At 42.9% G+C, this 23,996-nt stretch overlaps 2 protein-coding genes across 7 annotated transcripts; one reads left to right on the top strand and one right to left on the bottom strand.

The window, feature by feature from the left end:
- The first annotated feature begins 554 nt into the window (after positions 1-554).
- Positions 555-16,195, top strand: LOC134217967 (sulfhydryl oxidase 1). The gene is made up of 2 exons (XM_062696836.1): positions 555-1,275; positions 14,286-16,195. The coding sequence occupies exons 1-2, from the start codon at positions 825-827 to the stop codon at positions 15,803-15,805; spliced, it is 1,971 nt and encodes a 656-aa protein (XP_062552820.1). The 5' UTR covers positions 555-824; the 3' UTR covers positions 15,806-16,195.
- A 3,188-nt stretch (positions 16,196-19,383) lies between these two features.
- On the bottom strand, positions 19,384-21,050 carry LOC134214068 (polyprenol reductase). Of its 6 annotated transcripts, none has more exons than XR_009979633.1 (4): positions 20,943-21,050; positions 20,383-20,831; positions 19,659-20,323; positions 19,384-19,476 (listed from the first exon to the last, which is right to left on the bottom strand). XR_009979633.1 is itself a non-coding variant. In XM_062693511.1 (3 exons), the coding sequence occupies exons 2-3, from the start codon at positions 20,738-20,740 to the stop codon at positions 19,737-19,739; spliced, it is 945 nt and encodes a 314-aa protein (XP_062549495.1). In that variant the 5' UTR covers positions 20,741-20,831; positions 20,943-21,050; the 3' UTR covers positions 19,384-19,736. The 6 variants fall into 6 exon arrangements, 2 of the variants coding, with proteins under 2 accessions (XP_062549495.1, XP_062549496.1); XR_009979632.1 differs by having other exon boundaries at positions 19,384-19,511; XR_009979631.1 differs by having other exon boundaries at positions 19,384-19,540.
- Positions 21,051-23,996: the final 2,946 nt, after the last annotated feature.

Below are 23,996 nucleotides of genomic sequence, written 5' to 3' on the forward strand. Positions count from 1 at the left end.
TGCTCACCACAATCTTCGATGCCGTATATAGCACGGGGATGACAAGCTACGCCATCTTTGTCACATCTTTTCTGAATCACTAATACGAGTGCACTGCGAATGCAACATAAATAATTGCGAGGGTGAAATTGATATAAAACGAACAAAGGCATAGACAGTACCTTGGGCAACTAGCATTCTAAATAATTGAGCAAATAAGTTGAACATTCTTAAGTTTAAAGCATGGAATCAAGTATAAAATTGTTTTAATTGATAATTCGTTAAATTTTTCTCTATTTTCTCATGATTGTATCATGTTGCATTATTGAGTGGTATGGGCGTTTTGCATTATATTCTCCTGTAAAAACGTAAACATTCAAAATTCACGCACATACTATTGCAAAATAAATCAGTATTGGGGTAATCTGACACTGGGGGATAAATTTATCACCCAAAAAAGAACAAACAGGCAAACTTGTCAAAATCCATAGTAAAAAAATTGGATGTCGCTCCTCTGGTATATAGCCAACCAAAACATTCCTCCTTCATCCCATTCGTTCTGCAGTGTACTGTTTTCACTCTCTCGTTTCACTGCATTGATACAAGAAGCTATATACGACACAGAAGCCCCTAGCTGCACGTCAGTCAGTCTCGAGAAAGCAACCCCACATCCTATACAGTTTTGTACATCTCCTGGCATTAACTGCTCTTCGCCTGTGTGTTGGAAACAGGAGTTTTTAATTAACCAATTGGCACAAATAGGAAAATTGCTTCGCTCATCAAGTGCAAATAAATCTGCCCTCTGCGGTGACCCAATGGATTAGTAAATCCCCCCCAGTCAGGTAATGTTGATGTTAAGGATTGCACTTTTGGGGGTGGTGTTGGGTGGTTCGTGGCTGATCCAGCTGGTGGAAACGTCACGACTTCCCAGTCTCTATGAGAAGCACCTGTTCAAGCGCCAAGCCGAAGCCAGCAACGACGAGAACACCGGTCTTTACGATGAAAACGATTCCGTAGTATCGCTGAATGCAGCGAACTTCAACGAGAAGGTCTACAAGCAACCACACGCAGCGTTGGTAGAGTTCTACAACTCGTACTGCGGATTCTGCCGGAGGTATGCTCCGGTCTGGAAGCAGCTGGCAGCGGATATCCTAGGCTGGCAGAATCAAGTGAAAGTGATGGCATTGGATTGCTCCCGGGACGACAACAATGCGCTGTGTCGGGTATTCGAGGTGATGGCCTATCCGACGATCCGGTTCATACCGCCGTACTACGAAGAGGGTCCGCAGAAGATCGGTGAGTCAAGTTGTTACACGTAATCAATTCGCGACTGATTGGTAGGTAGTGTTTCTTAGGCTGCTAACTGATAAGCGAAAGACGCAAAATATCGATAGGTCAAGTGAAAAGTTGTGTTTTGGTACGTGGAACGGTTGCCGGTTGATTAACAATGCGATAAAAGCATTGTGTAATTGATGCAAAAAAAAAAACTTTTTTTCGGTGGATGGTTCATGATCATATTATTATTGGGAATGACTTTCAAAAAATAATCGAGATCGAGTTTTTTCGCCTCAAGAAGTATTCTGAACACGCATTGAGTCTGTGTCGTGTGCTGTGCCGTGCAATAACTACGTACCTATGTACTTGTTTTGTTAAACAGTAATCAAATGTTGATTTTAACTGCTTGGATTTATGACTTCGAGGAATAAACTGTTTTGTTGCACCACATGCACTTTACAAGCCCCCATCATCGTATATTTCTTTAGTCGTCAATAAATTTGCAGCATTTTGCAAATTCAGCATTTATATAACCAAAATATGCGTTTACTTATTGAGGCAAATTGAGTTTTTCTGCGTAGTTTCGTTAAAGCATTGTCACACCGAAACCGACGCAAACGAAGCATATCTGAATTATCACTCAAAATGATCTATTCTCATGATAGATGCGCAATGCGCATGTATATTTGTTGTAGGATACTGGAGTGTTGTATTTTTCAAGAACTATAATCAACGTGATTGATATATGTACTTAATACATATAAGTATGCATAATAATGATAGCATGCGACTGATATTTGAGTTTGTTTTTCATAACATTCGTTGATATTACTTGTGAACGATTGCGTCTGGGTACAATAGGCGTAAATTAAAACTCAATTACTACCTTAAAGATGATAGAAATATTAAAACAATCTATTCTTTATTAAAAACATCTGCATTGGAACTAACTTCAATTTGTCTGCAACTTTTTGTCTATATAAGCAGCATATTTGGGAAACCAACCTGATTTCAATGCGCGGTGAGCCGCTAAAAGTTTATACCTAGAGGTGTGTGCAGAGCCGTAGCGTGGATTATCAGCACTTTTGGCGATATCTTTATTGGGCGCCCTTTATTGGGAAATAAAATGCACAAACTCTACATTTGAAAAACAATTTGTATCATAAAAGAAAGTAGAATAAGAAGGTTTAGTGATTTGAAGATGCTTCGAATAGAATTTAATAAATATTCAGGATATATAGGGACCTGATACCTAAAAGTCTATGAAGATTGTAGAAATTAGCATTTTTTTTGTATTTTTGTGATAGTTTTATAATGTAAGAAACCTTGCGCAGCCGGAAGCAGTTCATAAAAATTACTGAGATTCTTTGCGGCCGTCTCTATAGTGGATTCTGAAGAAAGGAGGGTTTGACAAGCTTTGGGAATTTTATAGATAATTTAGATATTTAAAACAATATTATGACGAGAGGGTCGACGGAAGGGGGGTTCAAAATCACAATTTTTTACATTATTTACTAAACTAATATTTGCTGGTCGTTTCATTCGAAAAAAAAGGAAAAAAAAATCTACCCCCAACCCAAAAACAGATTTTTTTTTCAGAACGCACTGCTAGATCTTGGTGGGTCAATAAAATCCAACTCTGAAGAGGGTCGGTCGATGCTCGAAATCGCTACCGGATCTATTCGGATAAAGGAAAATCTAACTTTCATGTGGGTCTGACGGTGGTTTGGACACTACTGGACATAGTTGGATTAATAATGTTAGGTTAGTTAGGCCAGTGAAATCACGTTCTGAAGTATGTTGTTCGATGTTTGGAATCAATTTAAACCAAATCGGGAGTCGGAATCGCTATTATACCTTGTCGGATCGAATAGATTGACTGGTGCATGAAATCACCATTGGTTATTAGTAGTTTGGGGGCAGTTATGAACCTAGTTTGGTCGATAAATTCCAACTCTGAAGTAGTTTGGTCGATGGTCAAAAATTCCATTGGAAACAGGAGGATAAAAAAAACAACTCTGGATTTTATTAATATTAGAAGGAAAGAAGGAAAGCCAAAATTAAAAATTTCCAACGTTTTGACTACGTCTTATGTAGTGAGAAAGGCGAAAAATCCCAGAATAAAAGGACAAATTTATCTCAAATCCACACAAACCCGTACTCACTAGCTTCTGGTATCAGTCATAGGCATAAAAGGGCCTTCCAGAATTCGGTCTATCGATTGGTAGATGTAGTATGGATTTAGCTCTTGAAAGAATCCCTTCATTGTGGATTAATCCACAATAGCTAAATCGTTTTTTCACTATTTATTTTTCACTGCTGTTAAACATTACGGTTCCGGAAGTCCCATAATCATTATGAAAAATTCAAATTATCGAAATGTGAGTATCAAACTTCAAGATGTTCAAAATTGGTTCCTTTAACCCTTTAACCCGGATGTCCCTGAGAAACAGAAATAGCAGCCAAACTAAGACCAATCCACAAAACATGTTAATGTGGAAATAAAGGAATTTTTGTTTTGCTATGGACCAACAGGAAGGAGTTTGGTTATTACATGACCCCAAACTAACAAGTAGTAGTAAAATTGTTTTATATCTTAAAGAGTTAACATTGATTTCGGCGCCCCCTTAAGGCGGGGGTCAACCTGGCCAACGGCACGCTACGGCGCTGGGTGTGCCGAAAGCTTAGTTTAGGTTAGCTTAGACTGACTGTACATATCAATGGTTGCTACTCCGTGATTTATCAGAACTGGTGCAAATTGCACTACGATCCCAAGTGAATAGTGGTTGGGATTTACCATTCAGTCAGTTTATATTTACCAATCAGTAACATAGATCGGGATTCACCATGGAAAGTGATTTGACCTATGCAACTTCTACAGAGCAGTATATGCATTTCCTTAATTTGTTCAATTGTTCATTATACTGGCCCAGCTTAGTGTAAGAAGAAAAAATGTTGTCGAATTCCACGGGGCGAAAAAATCAATCTCTCAAGATTTCAGCTCAATCGCTTGTTGCATAAGCTGGCGCATTTCATTTCAAGTTCAGCCAAAATGTATAGGAAAATACATCACCGTCACTCATTTGATCTGGAAATTGGTTCTGATTGCTCGATTGAGCTCAGAATTGCAAAAAGGGCCGTTGGTATTTTACAGAACAATTTCACACGATGATTAATTGAACTTTTACTTAGCTTTCGGCTGATTTATTAGGAGCTGGATTGTGTTTTCGGATTTAATGATCGAATCGATCATAATTTTGATCATTTTTTCTGCAATAACAAGTGTTACTGATAAAATCATTCCAATTTATATTCATCAGGTTATCACGTGCAAGTGAAATCGTTTGCAATTTTAAAGGAGCTTGAGTTTTTCATGCAAAATTGCTTCTTTTCACTCATTCACCAACAAATTAATCGAGGCGAAAATACAAAAAAAATCCTAATGTGAGTTATTTGGTTATTTTGTTATTTTGAGGTCATGAGTGCCTCTTGACACTGATTGAAAGTCATTATTTGATCACTTTTTCTGTAAACGACAGACACTATTTGTTTTTTTCGTCTACATTGGACACTAAAGTCACTATTTTGAGCAACATTGATCACTACCAGCCCTGCTATAAGCAAATCCTGACCCAACGAATATCCCCAATATCCAACTCCGTGGTACTTATGAGGGTGTCGCTGAGTCGGGGGCCTCTCATCAACATTTCCTTCCCTTCCCAAGTTACGGTGAAGATGGGCGTGGCCAGGGGTAGTAATCCTCATGCTTTTGTGATTGTTTGCCCTAGATTGAAACCAATTACTACACCCATGACCCATCTTGATTTCTGATAGCAATCTGGATAAGAATTTCAAAAGAAAAACATGAGCATCACTTGTGTCCAATCTACGAAGTACACCGTAACTATGCTCTGATATGCTGCTATCCTATTATACGAGAAAGGCAAAAATATGTATAGTAACCGGGATCCAGAATGGCTTCGGACAAGCAAAAAAGGGTGTAAGATAACTCCCTCAGGCCCATCCGAAGAAGCCTTCCAAATATATTTGGGGTTGAATTTTATATGACATTTAAAATTAAACATTTAACAAATATAGGAGAACCAGATGGGTCCGTCTGTTATAGATAAATTATTACCAAGGAAAGATATTTTTTTAACTAACTTGACTTTGATGACAATTAACATTCTTAGACGCAGGCACAGCCTACATAAATAATCTGGCCTGCTACATCTCCCCCTCTTAGAAAATGTCATAGGAAGAGACCATCTTGGAATTGCAAGATTGCTTACTTTGGAGACTTTGCTACTCAAATGCACGCGGTGTATGACAAATCTACCGAAATACATAGTTGACAGCGCCGAGGTAGGATTAGCAGTCTTTCGATTTTCACAATGTGTGTGCTTCAAGTAATAACGGCTCGGACAATGACCTGTAATTAGGCCCGCATGTGTTCTAAGATAGAGGCCCTCCTTAGCCATGCGGTAAGACTCGCGGCTACAAAGCAAGACCATGCTGAGGGTGGCTGGGTTCGATTCCCGGTGCCGGTCTAGACACTTTTCGGTTTGGAAATTGTCTCGACTTACCTGGGCATAAAAGTATCATCATGTTAGCCTCATGGCATACGAATGCAAAAATGGTAACTTGGCATAGAAACCTCGCAGTTAATAACTGTGGAAGTGCTTAATGAACACTAAGCTGCGAGGCGGCTCTGTCCCAGTGTGGGGATGTAATGCCAATAAGAAGAAGAAGATGTTCTAAGATCTTTTTAGGAAAGCTCTAAGAAGTAAAGCCGATTTCAAGGCATTCAAAGCGGCTTGACGTCGCAAACACAAATTAGAGCATTTCAAAATACAGTCAAACTTCCATGAGTCGATGTCCTTTGACCCGATATCGACTCTTAGAAGCAAATTGTACCATATTAAAACATATTTTCTGGGTTACTGTGATGATTCCTCCAAACAGCTTTTCAAAGATTTCCGATTCCACTTCTTGATATTTCCATGAGTCGATGGTCCTTCAAAGCCGACTCATGGAGGTTTGAATGTAGTTTATATTTCATCTTGAATCACAGTAGGCCAATTACTTTGAGATTACTGCCCCTGGGTCAGCCACCCGGCTTCTGTTTGGTTCTTCAGCCTTGCACCATCTGTGTAGAAAACTGTTGATCCTGATCGTAGATTTGTAACGCCGTTTTTCCAAGAACTACGACATGGATCTATTACCTGTAATAAAGGTTCAAAGTTATATATTTAGCCTTCTTCATTACTTATTATTGAAGGGTTTATTCTAATCATATTTAGAACACTCAGGTGACCTGTAAGTTCGCCTTCCAAGAGGATCGTTGAGCGCCTGATCTTTAGAGCACTCTTTCCGGCTTCAAATTGTATGAATTAATGTAAAGGAAGTACAACAAGTAAGCAATCCAACGCCTTTGATGGTGTACGCGCCAGTTGTTGAGATAGTTGCTAATCGTTGAACTCTGTCCAATTTTTTCTGTGCAATTTTATCCTTTGTTTTTGGCCGCCATACCAATGAAGCATAGGTAATTCTGGGTCTTACAAATAAAGAGTAAATCCAGTTAATCATCTTCGGCTTACGGCCCCATTGCTCACCAAATGTTTGTTTACATATCCAAAGAGCATTTTTATCACTTTGTAGCTTGCTCCAGATGTGTATTCCAGTTGAGTTTCCTGTCAAGTGTAACTCCAAGCAACTTGACCGTTCATTTTTCATTTCATTTATTTAGTTTACATCTGAACAGATAACACTGAATCAACAATTTGATGCCACAATACACGGTTTGAGGCCGCATCTTTCCATCCTCGGATACGCCCCACGCTCGCCAAGTCGTTTTGCACCTGGTCTGCCCATCTCGCTCGCTGCGCTCCACGACGTCTCGTACCTGCCGGATCGGCCATAACACCATCTTTGCAGGGTTGCTGTCCGGCATTCTTGCAACATGTCCTGGTCATCATATCCAAAGTGAAGTTGGGCGAGCTCGTGGTTCATTCTTCGCCGCCACACACCGCCAAAGATGGTCCTAAGCACCCGTCTCTCGAATACTCCGAGTGCTTGCAAGTCCTCCTCGAGCATTGTCCATGTTTCATGTCCGTAGAGGACAACCGGTCTTATTAACGTCTTGTACATGACACATTTGGTGCGGTGGCGAATCTTTTTTGACCGCAGTTTCTTTTGGAGCATGTAGTAGGCCCGACTTTCACAGATGATGCGCCTTCGTATTTCACGACTAACATTGTTATCAGCCGTTAGCAAGGATCCGAGGTAGACGAATTCCTCGACCACCTCAAAGGTATCCCCGTCTATCGTAACACTGCTTCCCAGGCAGGCCCTGTCGCGCTCGGTTCCGCCCACAAGCATGTACTTTGTCTTTGACGCATTCACCACTAGTCCAACTTTTGTTGCTTCACGTTTCAGGCGGGTGTACATTTCTGCCACCTTTGCAAATGTTCGGCCGACAATGTCCATGTCATCCGCGAAACAAATAAATTGACTGGATCTGTTGAAAATCGTACCCCGGCTCTCCGCATGATACCTTCTAGCGCAATGTTGAACAACAGGCACGAAAGTCCATCACCTTGTCTTAGTCCCCGGCGCGATTCGAACGAACTGGAGTGTTCACCCGAAATCTTCACACAGTTTTGCCACCATCCACCGTTGCTTTGATCAGTCTGGTAAGCTTCCCAGGGAAACTGTTCTCGTCCATAATTTTCCATAGCTCTACGCGGTCTATACTGTCGTATGCCGCCTTGAAACCAACGAACAGATGGTGCGTTGGGACCTGGTATTCACGGCATTTTTGAAGGATTTGCTGTACAGTAAAGATCTGGTCCGTTGTCGAGCGGCCGTCAACGAATCCGGCTTGATAACTTCCCACGAACTCATTCACTAATGGTGACAGACGACGGAAGATGATCTGGAATATCACTTTGTAGGCGGCATTAAGGATGGTGATCGCTCGAAAGTTCTGACACTCTAGCTTGTCGCCTTTCTTGTAGATGGGGCATATAACCCCTTACTTCCACTCCTCCGGTAGCTGTTCGGTTTCCCAGATTCTGACTATCAGTTTGTGCAAGCAAATGGCCAGCTTTTCCGGGGCCATCTTGATGAGCTCAGCTCCGATACCATCCTTACCAGCTGCTTTATTGGTCTTTAGCTGTTGAATGGCATCCTTAACTTCCCTCAAGGTGGAGGCTGGTTGGCTTCCATCGTCCGCTGAACTGACGTAGTCATCTCCTCCGCTGCCTTGACTTTCACTGCCTGTACTCTCAGCGCCATTCAAATGTTCCTCGTAGTGCTGCTTCCACCTTTCGATCACCACGTTCGTCTGTCAAGATGCTCCCATCTTTATCCCGGCACATTTCGGCTCGCGGCACGAAGCCTTTGCGGGATGCGTTGAGCTTCTGATAGAACTTGCGTGTTTCTTGAGAACGGCACAGCTGTTCCTTCTCCTTGCACTCCGCTTCTTCCAGGCGGCGTTTCTTCTCCTGAAAAAGGCGGGTCTGCTGTCTCCGCTTCCGTCTATAACGTTCCACGTTCTGCCGGGTACCTTGCTGCAGCGCGACCGCCCGCGCTGCGTCCTTCTCCTCCAGAATCTGTCTGCACTCTTCGTCGAACCAATCGTTCCGTCGACTTCGTCCCATATACCCGAAGTTGTTCTCCGCTGCGTCTTTAATGGCTGCTTTGACTGTATTCCAGCAGTCCTCAAGAGGGGCCCCATCGAGCTCACTCTCTTCTGGCAACGCTGCCTCGAGATGCTGCGCGTATGCAGTGGCGACATCAGGTTGCTTCAGTTGCTCTTGGTCGTACCGCGGTGGTCGTCGGTACCGAACATTGTTGATGACGGATAGTTTTGGGCGCAGTTTCACCATCACCAGATAGTGGTTTGAGTCGATGTTAGCGCCACGATATGTCCTGACGTCGATAATGTCGGAGAAGTGCTGTCCATCAATCTTAACTCTCTTCTGGCAACGCTGCCTCGAGATGCTGCGCGTATGCAGTGGCGACATCAGGTTGCTTCAGTTGCTCTTGGTCGTACCGCGGTGGTCGTCGGTACCGAACATTGTTGATGACGGATAGTTTTGGGCGCAGTTTCACCATCACCAGATAGTGGTTTGAGTCGATGTTAGCGCCACGATATGTCCTGACGTCGATAATGTCGGAGAAGTGCTGTCCATCAATCTTAACGTGGTCGATTTGTGATTCTGTCTGCAGTGGTGATCTCCAGGTGTACCGATACGGGAGGCTGTGTTGGAAGTAGGTGCTGCGAATGGCCATATTCTTGGAGGCGGCGAAATCAGTTAGTCGTTCGTTCGTCATCCGGTGAGCGCTGAATTTTCCAATAGTCAGTCTAAACTCCTCCTCTTGGCCAACCTGAGCGTTCAAATCTCCTAATATGATTTTGACGTCGTGGCTTGGGCAGCTTTCGTACTCATGTTCCAGCTGCGCGTAGAATGCGTCCTTATCATCATCAGTGCTTCCGGAGTGTGGGCTATGGACGTTGATTATGCTGAAGTTGAAGAACCGGCCTTTGATCATCAACCTGCACATTCTTTCATTGATCGGCCACCACCCGATCACGCGCCTTTGCATATCGCCCATCACTATGAAAGCTGTTCCCAGCTCGTGTATGTTGCCGCAGCTCTGATAGATGGTATGATTACCTCTAAACGTTCGCACCATTGATCCCTTCCAACAAACCTCCTGCAGCGCTACGATGCCGAATCCACGGTCCTTCAGCACATCGGCGAGTATGCGTGTGCTCCCGATGAAGTTGAGAGATTTGCAGTTCCACGAATCGAGTTTCCAATCGCTAGTCCCTTTTCGTCCCAGTGGTCTTCGCCGATGGTTCCGGTCTGTACGCTCTTGTTGATTGTTCGTTGCGTATGTTTTTTTAAAGGCTGGCTTGCAGGGGCTGACACCAAACCCCCTAAATTTCCGGAGGACCATTCCTCCTTATGCCCTGTGGACCATGGTGCACAGTTTTACTTGAGTCCCTCTCTGGCACTCGGACGATGATCAGCCGCCCCTAACATGGAGAGCAGACGCTGTTGTGAGCCGATCCTGACATGGAGAACAGACGCTCAGTAAGATTTGCACCTCCGGAGAGGAGCAAACCCTTCCCTTTCAGCATACGACCATAGTTCCCACCGGGGTTGGTTACCCGATCTTCCCTAAGGTTGCTCGTATCCCGGCCAGCACCACGGGGAGGTAGGGATAGGAGTAGCTGGGTAAGAGGCTAAGGACCGCAAAGTGGGGTCTATTTTATTCCTTCAGGTACGCGAAGTACCAATGGTACGCTTTACCCAGCATTTGCCGTGCCAACTTGACCGTATGCAAAAGTCTAAAAGTGTTCCTTCCAATATTAAATCTTTCCATCGACTTTTTTTTTTTCCTTCTAGTGAATAGTATAGTTTACATGGATTAGTAGTATGATAGTAGTGTACGGTCACGGACGGTTAGCGGTAAACTGTCGAAATATTGACATCGTCAGCGGCAACCTTTCCACTGAAGTATTGCCTGGACGAGCCACCAGTTGGTTCGGTAGGGGATGTGGATTGTATTATACGCCCTTCAGCTGTAGGGCCTTCTAATCCGCACGATAGCAACCAAGAAATTATTCATTAACTCTTGTAGCCTTGAAAAAGGCTGTTTGGTTTGCCTTGTCCAGAAATAAGAAAGCGGTTCGATTTAAAACATTGATGTATTCTCATGTGGCTGTCATCCATATCTCGCACAATGGGCTTGTTTTGCAGCCAACATTGCGCGACCGGTCCCCACTGACATGGGAATCAAATCAGATGTTGGTAAACAATACAAATATTACCATTAATTTGACTTTGAGATGTTGGCTGCAAAAACATGGCGTCGTGCCAAGTGGCTGTGTATTCTACGTTATAGTTCACGACAAACTGAATGCTCTGTGAGCGAATGCACATTTCTTTTATACATGTCATTGAATGCAATCTGCTTCCTAATTGGTCGGCCAATCATCGTGCGTCATGTTGCCAAGTCGTCATTCCTGTCGGTACTCTCGTCTTATGCAACGTACACACCAGTCAAGCAGTTTGACGAACATTGACTCCGCCCCCATGAAAACGCTTTGGTTGCTGCTTTGTTTGAACGTGTGTGAAGTTGTTCGAACAACCATTTGACAGTTGGCGGCTCGGTTGGAAAAAATTAAAACGGTTTGATTTTGGTTTGAGTTGTGGTTCAAGGGGGTGGAGTCAATGTTCGCCGAACATGTTTGAGCGTTTGTAGTAAAGTCGCACAAACCCCCATATATTTTTTTGATGGTTGGTGTTTAAGTTGGCGCTTCGGTCGTTCGTGTGTGATATTGTTGGTCGAATAAATTGATTGTTCGTGCCGCTGTTGGTTAAGCTTGATGGATGTTTGCTTTAACGAGAGGTGGAGTCAATGTTGGTCAAACTGCTTGACCGTGTGTACGTTCCATTAGGCTTCTTCTTCTTTATAACGTTACCTTCCGCTAACGGGACTTCGCAGGCCAATCATGCAAGCTATCAATGGGCCTTTTCATGAGATGTTTAAAAACAGCTGATTTTACCGTCAATTGACAGTTCCTCTATGAAAGTGACAGCTTCGGGTTTGCGGGCCTGTTCAGCGGTTGTAAACAAGTGCAGTCTCGGCAGTGTCACATGAAAAGGCTTATTGCCATTTACAGGGCCGGATTTATGGGGGGGGGGGGCGGCCCCCCACAAATCTTATGTACCAAAACCAACATTTTTTTTGTACATTTTGGGGCCCCACATACCGTCGGCCCCGGGGCCCCCTTCCGGCTAAATCCGGCCCTCGCCATTTGGATAAGAAGTGCGTGTTTATTTTTCAAAACATTGTTGTTAGTAGGATGAGGACCGAAAGATCTTTCTATTTTTGTAACTAAATTATGTAATGCAGTCACTGACACGCGTTCTCGTGTTCAGAATGCATCTCTGTCGTCGATTATACTACAACAGGCCGGGATGCCAGATATACAGACATGTCTGTATTTATACAGACTTTTGGTCTTGCATACAGACATCATGCAGATTACAGACATTATACAGACTTTTGATTGATGTTACAGACTTATACAGACATTTGTTAGCTTTGGAGAAAAACCGAGGCAGAAAAAAACATGAAAACCTGAGAATCTCCGATGATGATTCCTGTATAAATTAAAACCTAATGTTGATTCTGAAAACATTACGTAGGAAATCCTGAGAGAAGAACACCAAAGAAAATCGAATCAATTTTTCTGAGGACTCCGGAATTTTTCGTTCGGAATTCTTGAAGTAAGCCTTGAATATGCTCAAATATATATTTTTTGGAATAATTGTACAAACTTCATAAAGATTTTATAAGTAATTCGAAGGTGAACTTGGACACTTGAGTGGAACCAGATTTTGGCGGAGTTGGGGAAGTTTTTGATGATGAAATAACCAACCATATCGAGATTTTCCATTACTCATCGAGAGAGCGAAGGTAGCTCTGAGGCGGAAAACGCAGAACTGAAATTAGCGTTTTGTGAATCCGGGGGACTCGAAAGATGTAGAGTGTGCGCTGAATCTCATAAAACTTATTTCGAATTTTAGATTATTGAAGCCTTGATATTCGATTATATCAAAAATGTATGGTTTTGACTAATTTTCTATTTCCAGTATAGCCCCATACAGATAAATACAGACATTTTACTGAGATTAACATAGACATTTTAATTTAATTCAATTCAATATAATTCAATAGACATTTAAAAATTGTATCTGGCATCCCTGACAACAGGTCACGATTGGTGTTGGTCGTGAGCGGTTTTCATGATTTCTGCTCTACCTCGACCTGCAAGTAGGCATCCGCCAAGTGGAGAAGTGTGAAGTAACTCTCCTTAGTTAATTCCGCGAAAAGATCATGAGGCTGAGGCAGTAGATGACGATCACATCCCAGCGCATTATTCAGCCCCATTAAAAGTAGTCACCACACTTGCAAACCGATATGTTGTCTGCATTGCGTACGACTACTATTGAAGCTGCCTGGTCCGAAAATCGAACCTGAGAAACAATAAAGATGTTCTGAGGTCTTTTCAGTTCTGCATCTGCCTTGATAACTGTAGCGTACCGCACTGGTCCACTGCTATCATTATGATAACTGAGGAAGGCATATTAGAAACACCTTTCGATATTATCTTCTTCTTTGGCATGACATCCCCCACTGGGACATTGCCCAATCAACACTATTTCACGCATGCTCCCTTCACATGTCACATGTCTTCCCTTCAAATGTCTCACAATTGATCAAACCGGTAGCCAATACTTCTAGATTGTTTGTTGTAAAGCGTATGTGACCTAGTTAACGTCTAATGTCTATACGCAAGCTTGTTTCATTTTCGCTTCGCCACAAGCGCTCTGTTCTTTATGTTCAAATATAAAATCATTATTTCTTGAATTCAATTGCGACCATTACTCCACTGATGTTGATTATAAAGCCTTTTTTGCCACGGCATTATTCTTCTTTTCGTTTTCAAAGCAGACCAATGACTCCATTTTAATCTTCCTCATCTAAATTGTAATAAGGCATAGCATAGCATAGTTACAGTGTACTTCGTAGATTGGACAGTAGTGATTCCATATTGCTATTAGCAATCAAGCTGGGTGTGATCCTTGATTTCGATCTAGAGCAAAAATCACAAAATCATGAGGATTACTACTCCTGGCCACGTCCACCTTTACCGTAACTTGGGAGGGGGAGGAAGTGTTGATGTAGTACTTACTTAATTAGAGGCTCCCGACTCAGCGACACCCTCATAAGTACCACGGAGTTGGATATTGGGGAAGGTATTCGTTGATTTAGGATTGGTCTGTAGCTGACAATGTGACCATGGTAGATCTTACACCGTAACACATCACACAACTTCCTCATCTAAATTGTAATAAAATACACACATTACGACTATTCTTGTATCTTGTAAACAGTAAGCCTATATCCATTAACGATTTTTTCAACTTTTTTCCCCATCTTAGGTGTCCCGATAACAGCCCATGCCGAATCCGATGTCATCAATGCTCTGATCGAGAACCTACACAACGTAACCAACAAACCGCCCAAATGGCCTGATTTCGCCCCACTGGAATCGACCATTGCGAAAGCCGATCTTTTCGTGAAAAATGGTAACGCTCCTGCACCAAAATACACCTACATCGTCAACGAAAACGATCCCAACGGGACCACCGTCGGCAGTCAGGTGATTATGGATTTTCTCGATACGACCGTGGTGGCGGTGAAGCGATCGCACAATTCCACCGAACTCAGCGGATTGAAAGTGATCAGTGCCGACACGCTGAGCGAAATCCAGCTCCCCGTGGATGAGTTCACCCGAGATAAGGTCTCGGCTGCCATTCGTAGACACCTGAACGAGCACCACATCAGCGTGACGGAAGTATCGACCAAGGCCACCAGTAAGGAAGCTTCTTCTGAACCGAACATTTCGGAGATTATGGAAAAGAAGCAGGAGGATGCTTTACGGGCGAAAATTAAGGAGCTCGGGCCAGGGGTTCTTTATCAGGCGGATTTGGAAGAAGCGGTGAAGTTTGCATTGTTTCACGAGGTTATCCGTTTTAAGACAATTGAGGGCGAAAGACTATTGGCCTTGCAGCGTTTCCTGAACGTTCTGGTGAGATACTTCCCATTTAATGAAAACGGCATGAAGTTCTTGAAGGAGATTAGACAGTATGTGTTGAATGTGGAGAAAGAAGTCAACGTCGAGAGCTACACCAGCCAGATCAAGAAGTTGGAACAAAACAGAGCCCCAGTGTTTTCCTCTAATCGGTGGATAGGTTGCTCGAGTACTAAGGATGGGCTTCGACGTTACCCTTGTGGTCTGTGGACTTTATTTCACTACATGACCGTTCAAGCAGCCGAATCGGAAATTTCCACAGATCCCTTGGAAATACTGCAGGCAATGCATGGCTACATCAAATATTTCTTCGGCTGTTCCGATTGTTCGAACCATTTCCAACAAATGGCAGCCCGCAACAAGATATGGAATGTAACCAGCAAGGACGATGCCATTCTGTGGTTGTGGTCCAGTCACAACGAGGTCAACAAACGCTTGTCCGGTGATGCTACGGAGGATTCAGATCACCCAAAGATTCAGTTCCCATCCGATAAAATGTGCCCAGAATGTCGTAAGCCCATCCTCACCAATCATCACAACCACCGGCAGTACACACTGCAGGACGGCAATGAGTGGAACGTTTTGGAAGTGCTGCGATATCTGAAGCGAATTTACAGTTTCGACAACAGACACCCGTTGGGTTTGCAAGAAGCAAGTCTGGTTCCGCAAAAGCTAGTCCAAAACGGGCTGGGTGATGACTTCCACTCCAACCGAACCTTTGGCAACGTCCTGAACGAAATGGACATCCGGATGGGTGCACTGCTGTATGTGGCCTGCATCGTGATGCTGGTCATTGCGGTCAAGATGGTGGTCAAGCGAGGCTATCGAAAGAAGATGTACACCCACGATATTTTGGGGAAGGTGTAGAGGGAGGATGATCGTGAAAAGGAACTCAATTCAATGGCTGCTGCTCACTGTTATCGAACTGTTTCGATTTCGTTTTTTCTCACTCGTCAGTCATGAATAGATTTTAAGATCAACGTAGTTAGAGGTGTGCATTCCTTTTTACCACATAACGCAGTGATATTTCAGTGTCAAAAAGGTCGAAACTTATTGCGGATATAGTAATCAATTTAACTGTCCTAGTCCTAAGCAACTAGAAACATCCATCGGAAAGTTTGTTCTCAGATTTTATCAATTTATCCGTTGGAGAGGAAAAGAGCGTGAAACTTGCTTGTGATTTCGAATTAGAATCCGATTTTTTAAGCATAAGCACATTCCAGTAAAATCGGAAAACTAAATACAGTGCAAAATGAATATTGTTTGTTGTATTGTTTTGTTTCAATGATGTTTATCACAGCATTGAGGTTTCGGAGGTCATGGCGGGCTTTGACTTATTAAATGAGAAAATGCTTATAGGACACGTACGTAGTTGGAAACAGGCCAAGTTCCAGTTGAAATGTAGAGCTATTGAAGAAGAAGAAGAAGAAGCTTTATATATGACCTTGGTGCAGTGCAGTGCCTACTATAGTATACTTCTATAGTATATAAGTATACTTCTCGTGCTGTTGTGCTCACCGCTCCATGGATCAACTCCCATAGATCGTTGATGTTGTCGCTAACGTTGATTGCACTTATCCGTTCGTCGAGCTTCTGGCGGTACTCAGCCGATACTCCTTCTGCCGACAATCGCTGGATATTGTTACGCATCGTTCGCTGTGATCATTCGTTCGATACAGTTGACAACCGTGATCGAATTTTACTGACAACGAGATAGTGATCAGAGTCAATGTTCGGACCTCTGAATGCCCGTACATCGATAACATCCGAGAAATGGCGCCCATCCACCAGAACATGATCTATTCGGTTCCAAGTTTCTCCATTTGGGTGTCTCCAGGTGTGCTTACGGATATTCTTTCGTGCAAAGTAGGTGCTACTGATGGCCATCCCTCTTTTTTTTTAACGAAGGTAATGGAAATCTGCAGACAGACACCTGGGGAGGCGAACCCAGGTAGTGTGGGGATGGGATCACCACTCCCGACCCACTAAAACCAACTCCTTCCTCTCCAGTCATTTCCCCGGCCCGCAATTAAGCAATACTTCGGGGGATGACTATTGGGCATTGCGCCCCCTCCAATGACGTACACAAGTGCACGTATGCGCCTCAACTCTTCGACACTCCCCATGCAACACATTTGCACAAGACATACTGGCACCACATGTGCCCCAACACTCACCTGCCTATGCCGCTTGATTGACTGCAACGAGAAGATCAGGTACATGCCGCCATCTCACAACATAGGCAGTCCTCATTCAGTATGGTGCTCACCCCGTCCTGCAACAGAATGGCACCACTTGTCTACCAAGCCGGAGGCGACTCTAGGTTGGTGGCTCCTATGCCGCTCCTACCTCAGCTACGAGGCAGACCCTTTCATGTCTCCTATTTCTGGAAGCCGCAGAGGCATCAACCCCCCGACACTCCTGCCAGTCATAGCGAGACTTTCGTGTCCCCTACTTCTGAGGTGCCGCAGAGGTATCTGCCCCCCGACACTCCTGCCAGGCCTAGCGAGACTTCACTCATTCCGTCCCTGACAGCCGGATCACACTACTGCCTAAGCAGCCACTCTGACCATACGTACCATGCGAGTCTGACTTGTGTGCTCGCTCATACATTCAGTCCCGATCGCTTGCACCACTTGTGCACCACTCTCTTTGACATTCAGTCACTCACTCAGTGGGGGTTGTAATACCCCCATCTCCGATTTTTATCCACTCTGTGCATCGTTTGGGCGTGGAACACCCGGCACGTCACGCGTGCCTAACACTCCCCTACCCGGGCTTGGATACGGCCAATAGGTCTGAAGGACGGGTACTTTGCTGGCAGCACCCACCCATTGACATTTCGAAGCCCAGGTAGTCCTCAGCCAGTGTGGTGGTCTCCCCATCCTGCAACGGGGTCGCACCACTTACCTTACATGTCTCCGATTTCTGAGGTGCCGCAGAAGCATCAACCCCCCGATACTCCTGCCAGACGCAGCGAGACTTTCGTGTCCCCTACTTCTGAGGTGCCGCAGAGGTATCTGCCCCCCGACACTCCTGCCAGGCCTCACCAGACTTCAGTCATTCTAACACTACCGACCATGCGTACCATGCGAGACTTACTTGTGTGCTCACCCATACACTCGGTCCCTCACTCTGTGGGGTATTACGAGTAATACCCCAACTCCCATTCGCTTGCACCACATGTGCACCACTTGGGGGTGTGTGGGTACCACCCACTGCCACCCGCTTGCCGCCGAAGCAGCCCTCACTCTGTGGAACCTCCATAGGCTCCGTTAACGACCTGGCTAATTGTTTCACCCCCCAGGCCATTCATCCCATCGGCACGGGTCGCCTGACACCTTGGGATATGGGGTTAGGGGCTTGTATGCTTTAAGCGGCACACGGTCGCTTGATAGGGTTTGCTTGCGGATATGTGGTTTTTGGGAGGGAATTAACAGAGCCTTCTGTTAACCCCACCACCTCCTAGGCAGAACCCCCTGACTCGCAGATAACTGGGGAGGGGTCGTCAAGCCCTTGGACATGGTCCCTGCTGCCCCCATGGAACTGAACATGCTGCCATAAGGAACAAAGATAGCTCAGTGGTAACGTGATAGGCTCTCATTCAGAGGATTTATGTTCGATCCTCGTGTAAGCCATGGCCATCCCTCTGGCAGCAGCGAAATTTACTAGCCGTAGGTCGTTGTCATTGGTAGCGGAGTGAAGGCTCTCCCTACCGATTATGGGACTGAAAAAGTCCTCTCTACCGACCTGAGCGTTAGCGTCTCCGATCATTTTCACGTCATGCTTTGGGCACTAAATATAGAATACTAAGTTGAAAAGCAGGCCAAGTTTCCGTTGAAATGTAGAGTTACTGAAGAAGAAGATGTTGCGGGATCTAAAAGCTGGTTACGTAATCCGAAGAAGGCCCTATTCGCAGCAGCAATACATCTTTTCACTTCACGGAAAACTTCATTGTCACGTTTCACGAGCGTTTCAAGGTAAATAAACGCCTTCATCAAGCACTAACTCAGCACCAACATCACGTAATTTGTCTCTGTCTCTATGTACTTCGTCTTGGTAGAGTTAATGGTTAAAAGTTTACTTCTTCAGTGGGGCAAATGCTCCACTTTTGTCCTGCGATCGATTTCAATGAGGTCGATATCGTCCGCAAAGCCCAGGAATGTGAAGTTACTGTCGTTCCTCTGCATGTCAGCTCTCCTAATCACGCCATCGAGTGCAATGTTGAACAATAAATTCGAAAATGCATCACCCCCTCAAATCCATCTAAGGTTACACACAAGGTTGACACCCCGTCTCCGAATACTTGATTTATACGATACGAAAGTCTATCATTTCACTTCAAAAGTGGTTTTTCAAAAAAGCTCCGAGACTTATTGTGTTATTGATGAGCTTTTTTAAGTAAAAACTTCTTTCTATCTATTTCCAATAAATAACAATGGAACTAAACTGAACTTATTCATCTTTATAAATAACAAAATAAATAGATCTGATTTTATTCTGGCAGGCACCTTCCGCACTGGTATACATAACATGTCCTGGACAAAAACAATCGGAAAACGAACGCTGTATTCTTGGGTAGATTGGGAAGAAGCACAAACTCTATTATAAATGCAAACGAACAACATACATGAAACTGTTATCAATTTATGCAAATACCAATCCCATGAATGCCACAATTCCAACAATTATTTACAATCCATCGCAGATAGCTACTTACCTTCTTCCGTTTATCAGCAAAGAGGAGAAGAAACATCCGTTCCGAACCTCGGACAGCATCCACGCGCTCCACAACCGCTCACAGCAAACAGGGAAACACGGCACGTCGCTCGGGCGGATAGTCAGCGAAATTCTCCCGATACCACTGGTGCGTCAGCCATGCATTCATCGTTTGATTGGATAGCACCCATGCGAGCACGTACACCGCGGACGTGTTTCTCGCTGTGATGGCATACAGGGCGACGTACATCACAATCTCGAAGAACATATGCGGTGACGACACCAGCGCGAAATAGCCGCCCCGTGGAATGGAGTGCTTCTGGTTGGTCACTTTGCCGGTGCTACGGTCCTTGCGCAGATTTGCCAGTATCACGTTCGACTGAAATTGATACCGCCAGGCGTAGAAAAACACCGCAATCCAGATGGCTAACCGGGGCGTCAGCTCGAACCGGTAGGGAAGTGGGAGTGCATCGGATCGAATGAAGCCTTCGGCTTGCGATAGGATGACGACCACCGCTCCGAAGTAGTGAATGTAGCCCACCAAATAGGCGGATAGGTTCATCTTCAATTTGTTGGAGAACACCTGCACAAACCAGGTTTCGTAGAACCGTCGCCAGCATTGCATCGTGATCAAGGTAATAGCCACCATCGTTTCGGTGGGAGTGGCTAAAATAGAAAAAGGTGTTAATTTCGTTGTTGAATTTAGTTATGCAAATTAGCTTTACTTCTCGCGGTTCGCTTCGTTGTAGCCATAATATCGAGGAAATCAATCACATAGCTCGGCGCTGGTTGTCCTAGGAAATAATTATTCACCATAAAATAAAATCCAGCACCCGACCAGATGGCGGCAAACACATAAAAATGTTTGAACCATGACTTGGGAACTTCCAGCAGCGATACCAAGCGATCCTGGGCTCCTTTGTGGGCATGTTTTCCGTAGCGGAACGTTTGGCTGATAGCCGTTGGTAGATACTTTTCAATGGTGGCTATCAAACTGCCGAGCACAACAATAATCACGATTAGCTGGACGAACAGGAAGTTGATCAGGTTGACCGTGCGAAGATCCAGCAAAGAATCTATCATTTTGATTGGCTTATTCCGACTCGAAACTCGTATCAGCTATGCCACATCACCGGTCGATCACTCTCGGGTCGGTGTATTTTGGATTGATGCACTGAAACATCGGTCACAAGATGAATGAACAGTCGAACACAAACTACCACCAAACATACAAGCGATGGCCTATATTTCCGTAAGGTAACAAGAACAACAGCAAACAACTCACCTGTTTCGCTACGACACAGTGCTGCGAAAAGATTTTTCAACTCACATGGAGACCTATCTCTTTTCACCTGAGGAATGCTTTCATTGAGAATCGCACGACCAACACCACCTGAAAAAAAAACCAGTTATATGTTTATCATGCCGCACGATTTATTAGGGTGGTACTTGTTTTTATTTGTATTTCTTTGCTGAAAAAAGAGCTGAATAATTATACGTTTGTAATTGGACACAAATACGAATCTATATTAAACACATAATTGATTATTATTTTATTGACTATCATATCAGAGATAGTTTATGGAGATGACTAACAAATATAACGATTAAAAGTAGATGAATATTTGATAACTAGATCACACATGAATTTTTATATTATAGATGAATTCTAATTGGGAAATGTTTTTGAAAAAATAATGAGAAAGACAATTGATGATATGTATAGCGGTAGGCAAAAGAGAGTACCTAACAGTCATTTTTATACAAAATTATCAAATTCAGTTGTCTAGATCTAAGCTGTTAGTAATTCTATTTTCCCGAAAATATAACTAGTGTTCAAATATATGTAGAACAACTTGTAGATGCTTTACAATATCAATATCTCGATCAATATGTCGAAAACATTCATCCTTTTTTTTATGACCATACTAAGAACACGGTACAAACTGGAAGCTGCCGTGATTTTTTTTTCAAGACTATTTTTTATGGAGATCAATAATCGATATATTTATTACATGAGACTCTATTACCCATTACTCATTTCAATAAAACAGAATAAAACATATAACCCTGCCATTTTTGTTAGGTAAAAAAATGTATATAGGGGGAATGACGGCTTTGGCAGGTTTTGTTCTATTATTGGCAGGGGTTTTTTTTTATGACTGACTAGGCTCAAATTTGGCCTAAACATTCTTTGCATATCAAAGAATATTGTGGCCAAATTTCATAAAATTTGGTCGACAAAAACCCCCCTGCCAATAATAGAACAAAACCTGCCAAAGCCGTCTTTCCCCCTATGTAATATCAAGAAAAGTAGAAAAGTAAGCTATACTTACATATCTCGCGTAACATATGATTACGGCTTATAAACCAAAACCATGATTTTTGATTTTCTAGCATAAACGATTGCTTTGTAAAAGATTCTTCATCCTAGGTAAAACTCCGTACTTGATATCTCTTAAGAATCACATTTATAGCTATACCACGCAGAATGTTTGCTTACCATTAACTACCATGCAGAATGTTTGCTTTGGTTTTTAGGCCGTTCACTTTATATTGTTTATTTATAAAAACTAGCTTCAAGTTATTTTAAAACGTATATTCGTGCTAGGTTTTCAATATATCACATAGCAGAACTGCTCTGGCTAAGAAATCTATACAAATCCGATGGTGTTACTAACTTTGAGCAAACGGCTTAAAAACCAGACGTGTTGCCGGTAATGCCAGTAAACGGCACGATTTTTGTTTTAGCTGAAATTTTGTAGATTTCAAACGGTTTTTCAATTAATCTCAATCTGCTGTTATAATATAACCATTTACGTATAGCATTGATGTGGTCTTGGCAATGAAATGAGTTTCTACTTCAATAAATGAATAAAATTAGTCCCCTAAAACTTGAACCTCATTTTTCTCAGTTCAGCATTGTTGGTTTTTCGGCCCTAATCATATGTTGCTCGAGATATGATGGATTATAAAAAAAATATGTTTCTTGGGTTAACTGTTGTAGTAGGTACCCAATCGACCTTTTCCGTCACAATTTTTTTCTTGTTTTATTATTTACTCAGTCGAATAGACTTCGAAGTCTAACTTCCCTTATATCATTTCAGGTCAATAGACGAATCCAAGTAAAAATAAGAAGAAGACACACGACGGTGTTAACTTTGACAGATCCTGCAGCACAGCATAGGAAGATAATTTTAAAATGCTTATTCTAAATTCTAGACAAATTGTAATTAAAATCTGATTGATGTACGATACGAAAAAAGTTCTGAATTCCATATTCGGAAGCTTATCTCAATTTTTTGAATATTTTCCAAAAATGTGCCTATCATACAGTTCGGAACTTTTTCCGTATCATACTTCAATCAGATTTTAATTACATTTTGTCTAGAATTTATTATAAGCATTTTAAAATTATCTTCCTATGCTGTGCTGTAGGATCTGTCAAAGTTAACACCTTAACACCGTCGTGTGTCTTCTTCTTATTTTTACTTGGATTCGTCTATTTTTGCCTTTCTCGTATACTAAGTATACGTAAAGGCTATAATTTCACTCCAAAACCAAACTTTTGATAGAAGGCTCGGAGACCCATAGTGTTATATACCAATCGACTCAGCTTGACGAATTGAGGTGATGTCTGTTTGTGTGTATGTATGTATGTGTGTGTGTGTGTATGTGTGTATGTGTGTATGTGTACAAATTTTGTAGACACACTTTTTGGAACTTAGCATTACCCGATTTACTCGCAACAAGTCGCATTCGACGGGGAATGCGGTCCCATTGTTTGCTATTGAAAATTGGCCTGATCGGACATTGCATTTCGGAATTATTGAAAAATCATTGTTTTTTCCCAAGGGTCCCCCCTTGGAAAAAAAAATCAAAATCGAAAAAAAAAATTTTCAAGAATGGTGGGTGTTTGAGAGTGAGACGAAGGGATTTAATGACTCATGTTACATAATTGCTCAGCCCCATATCACCCGAACATCCCCACAGAGAGGCAAACACTCTCACCTAAAATCAGCTTGAATCATTAAATTAATCGATACTTGAGAGTAATAGGCAAGCTCAAACCAGTGCGCAGGAAGCCACGATAGGGTCCAAACACACTAAGGACAAGCGCATATAAATGTTAATTGTTCTGTTTTAATTGTTAAACAACTGTAATAAATGTAAATAGTTCTAAATAAATGATTGTAGTGTTAATGTAAATCATGTTGTTGTGAACCTAAATATACTATGTGGAAAGCGTAAATCTTGTGTTAATTGTGAAGAAGTAAGAACATTCTAAGAGACAAGAAAGGAGCAAAGGGAAATGGCCATGCAGGGAAATCAGTTCGTT

Source organism: Armigeres subalbatus, chromosome 2, assembly GCF_024139115.2.
Source record: "Armigeres subalbatus isolate Guangzhou_Male chromosome 2, GZ_Asu_2, whole genome shotgun sequence".
NCBI classification, from domain to species: domain Eukaryota; kingdom Metazoa; phylum Arthropoda; class Insecta; order Diptera; family Culicidae; genus Armigeres; species Armigeres subalbatus.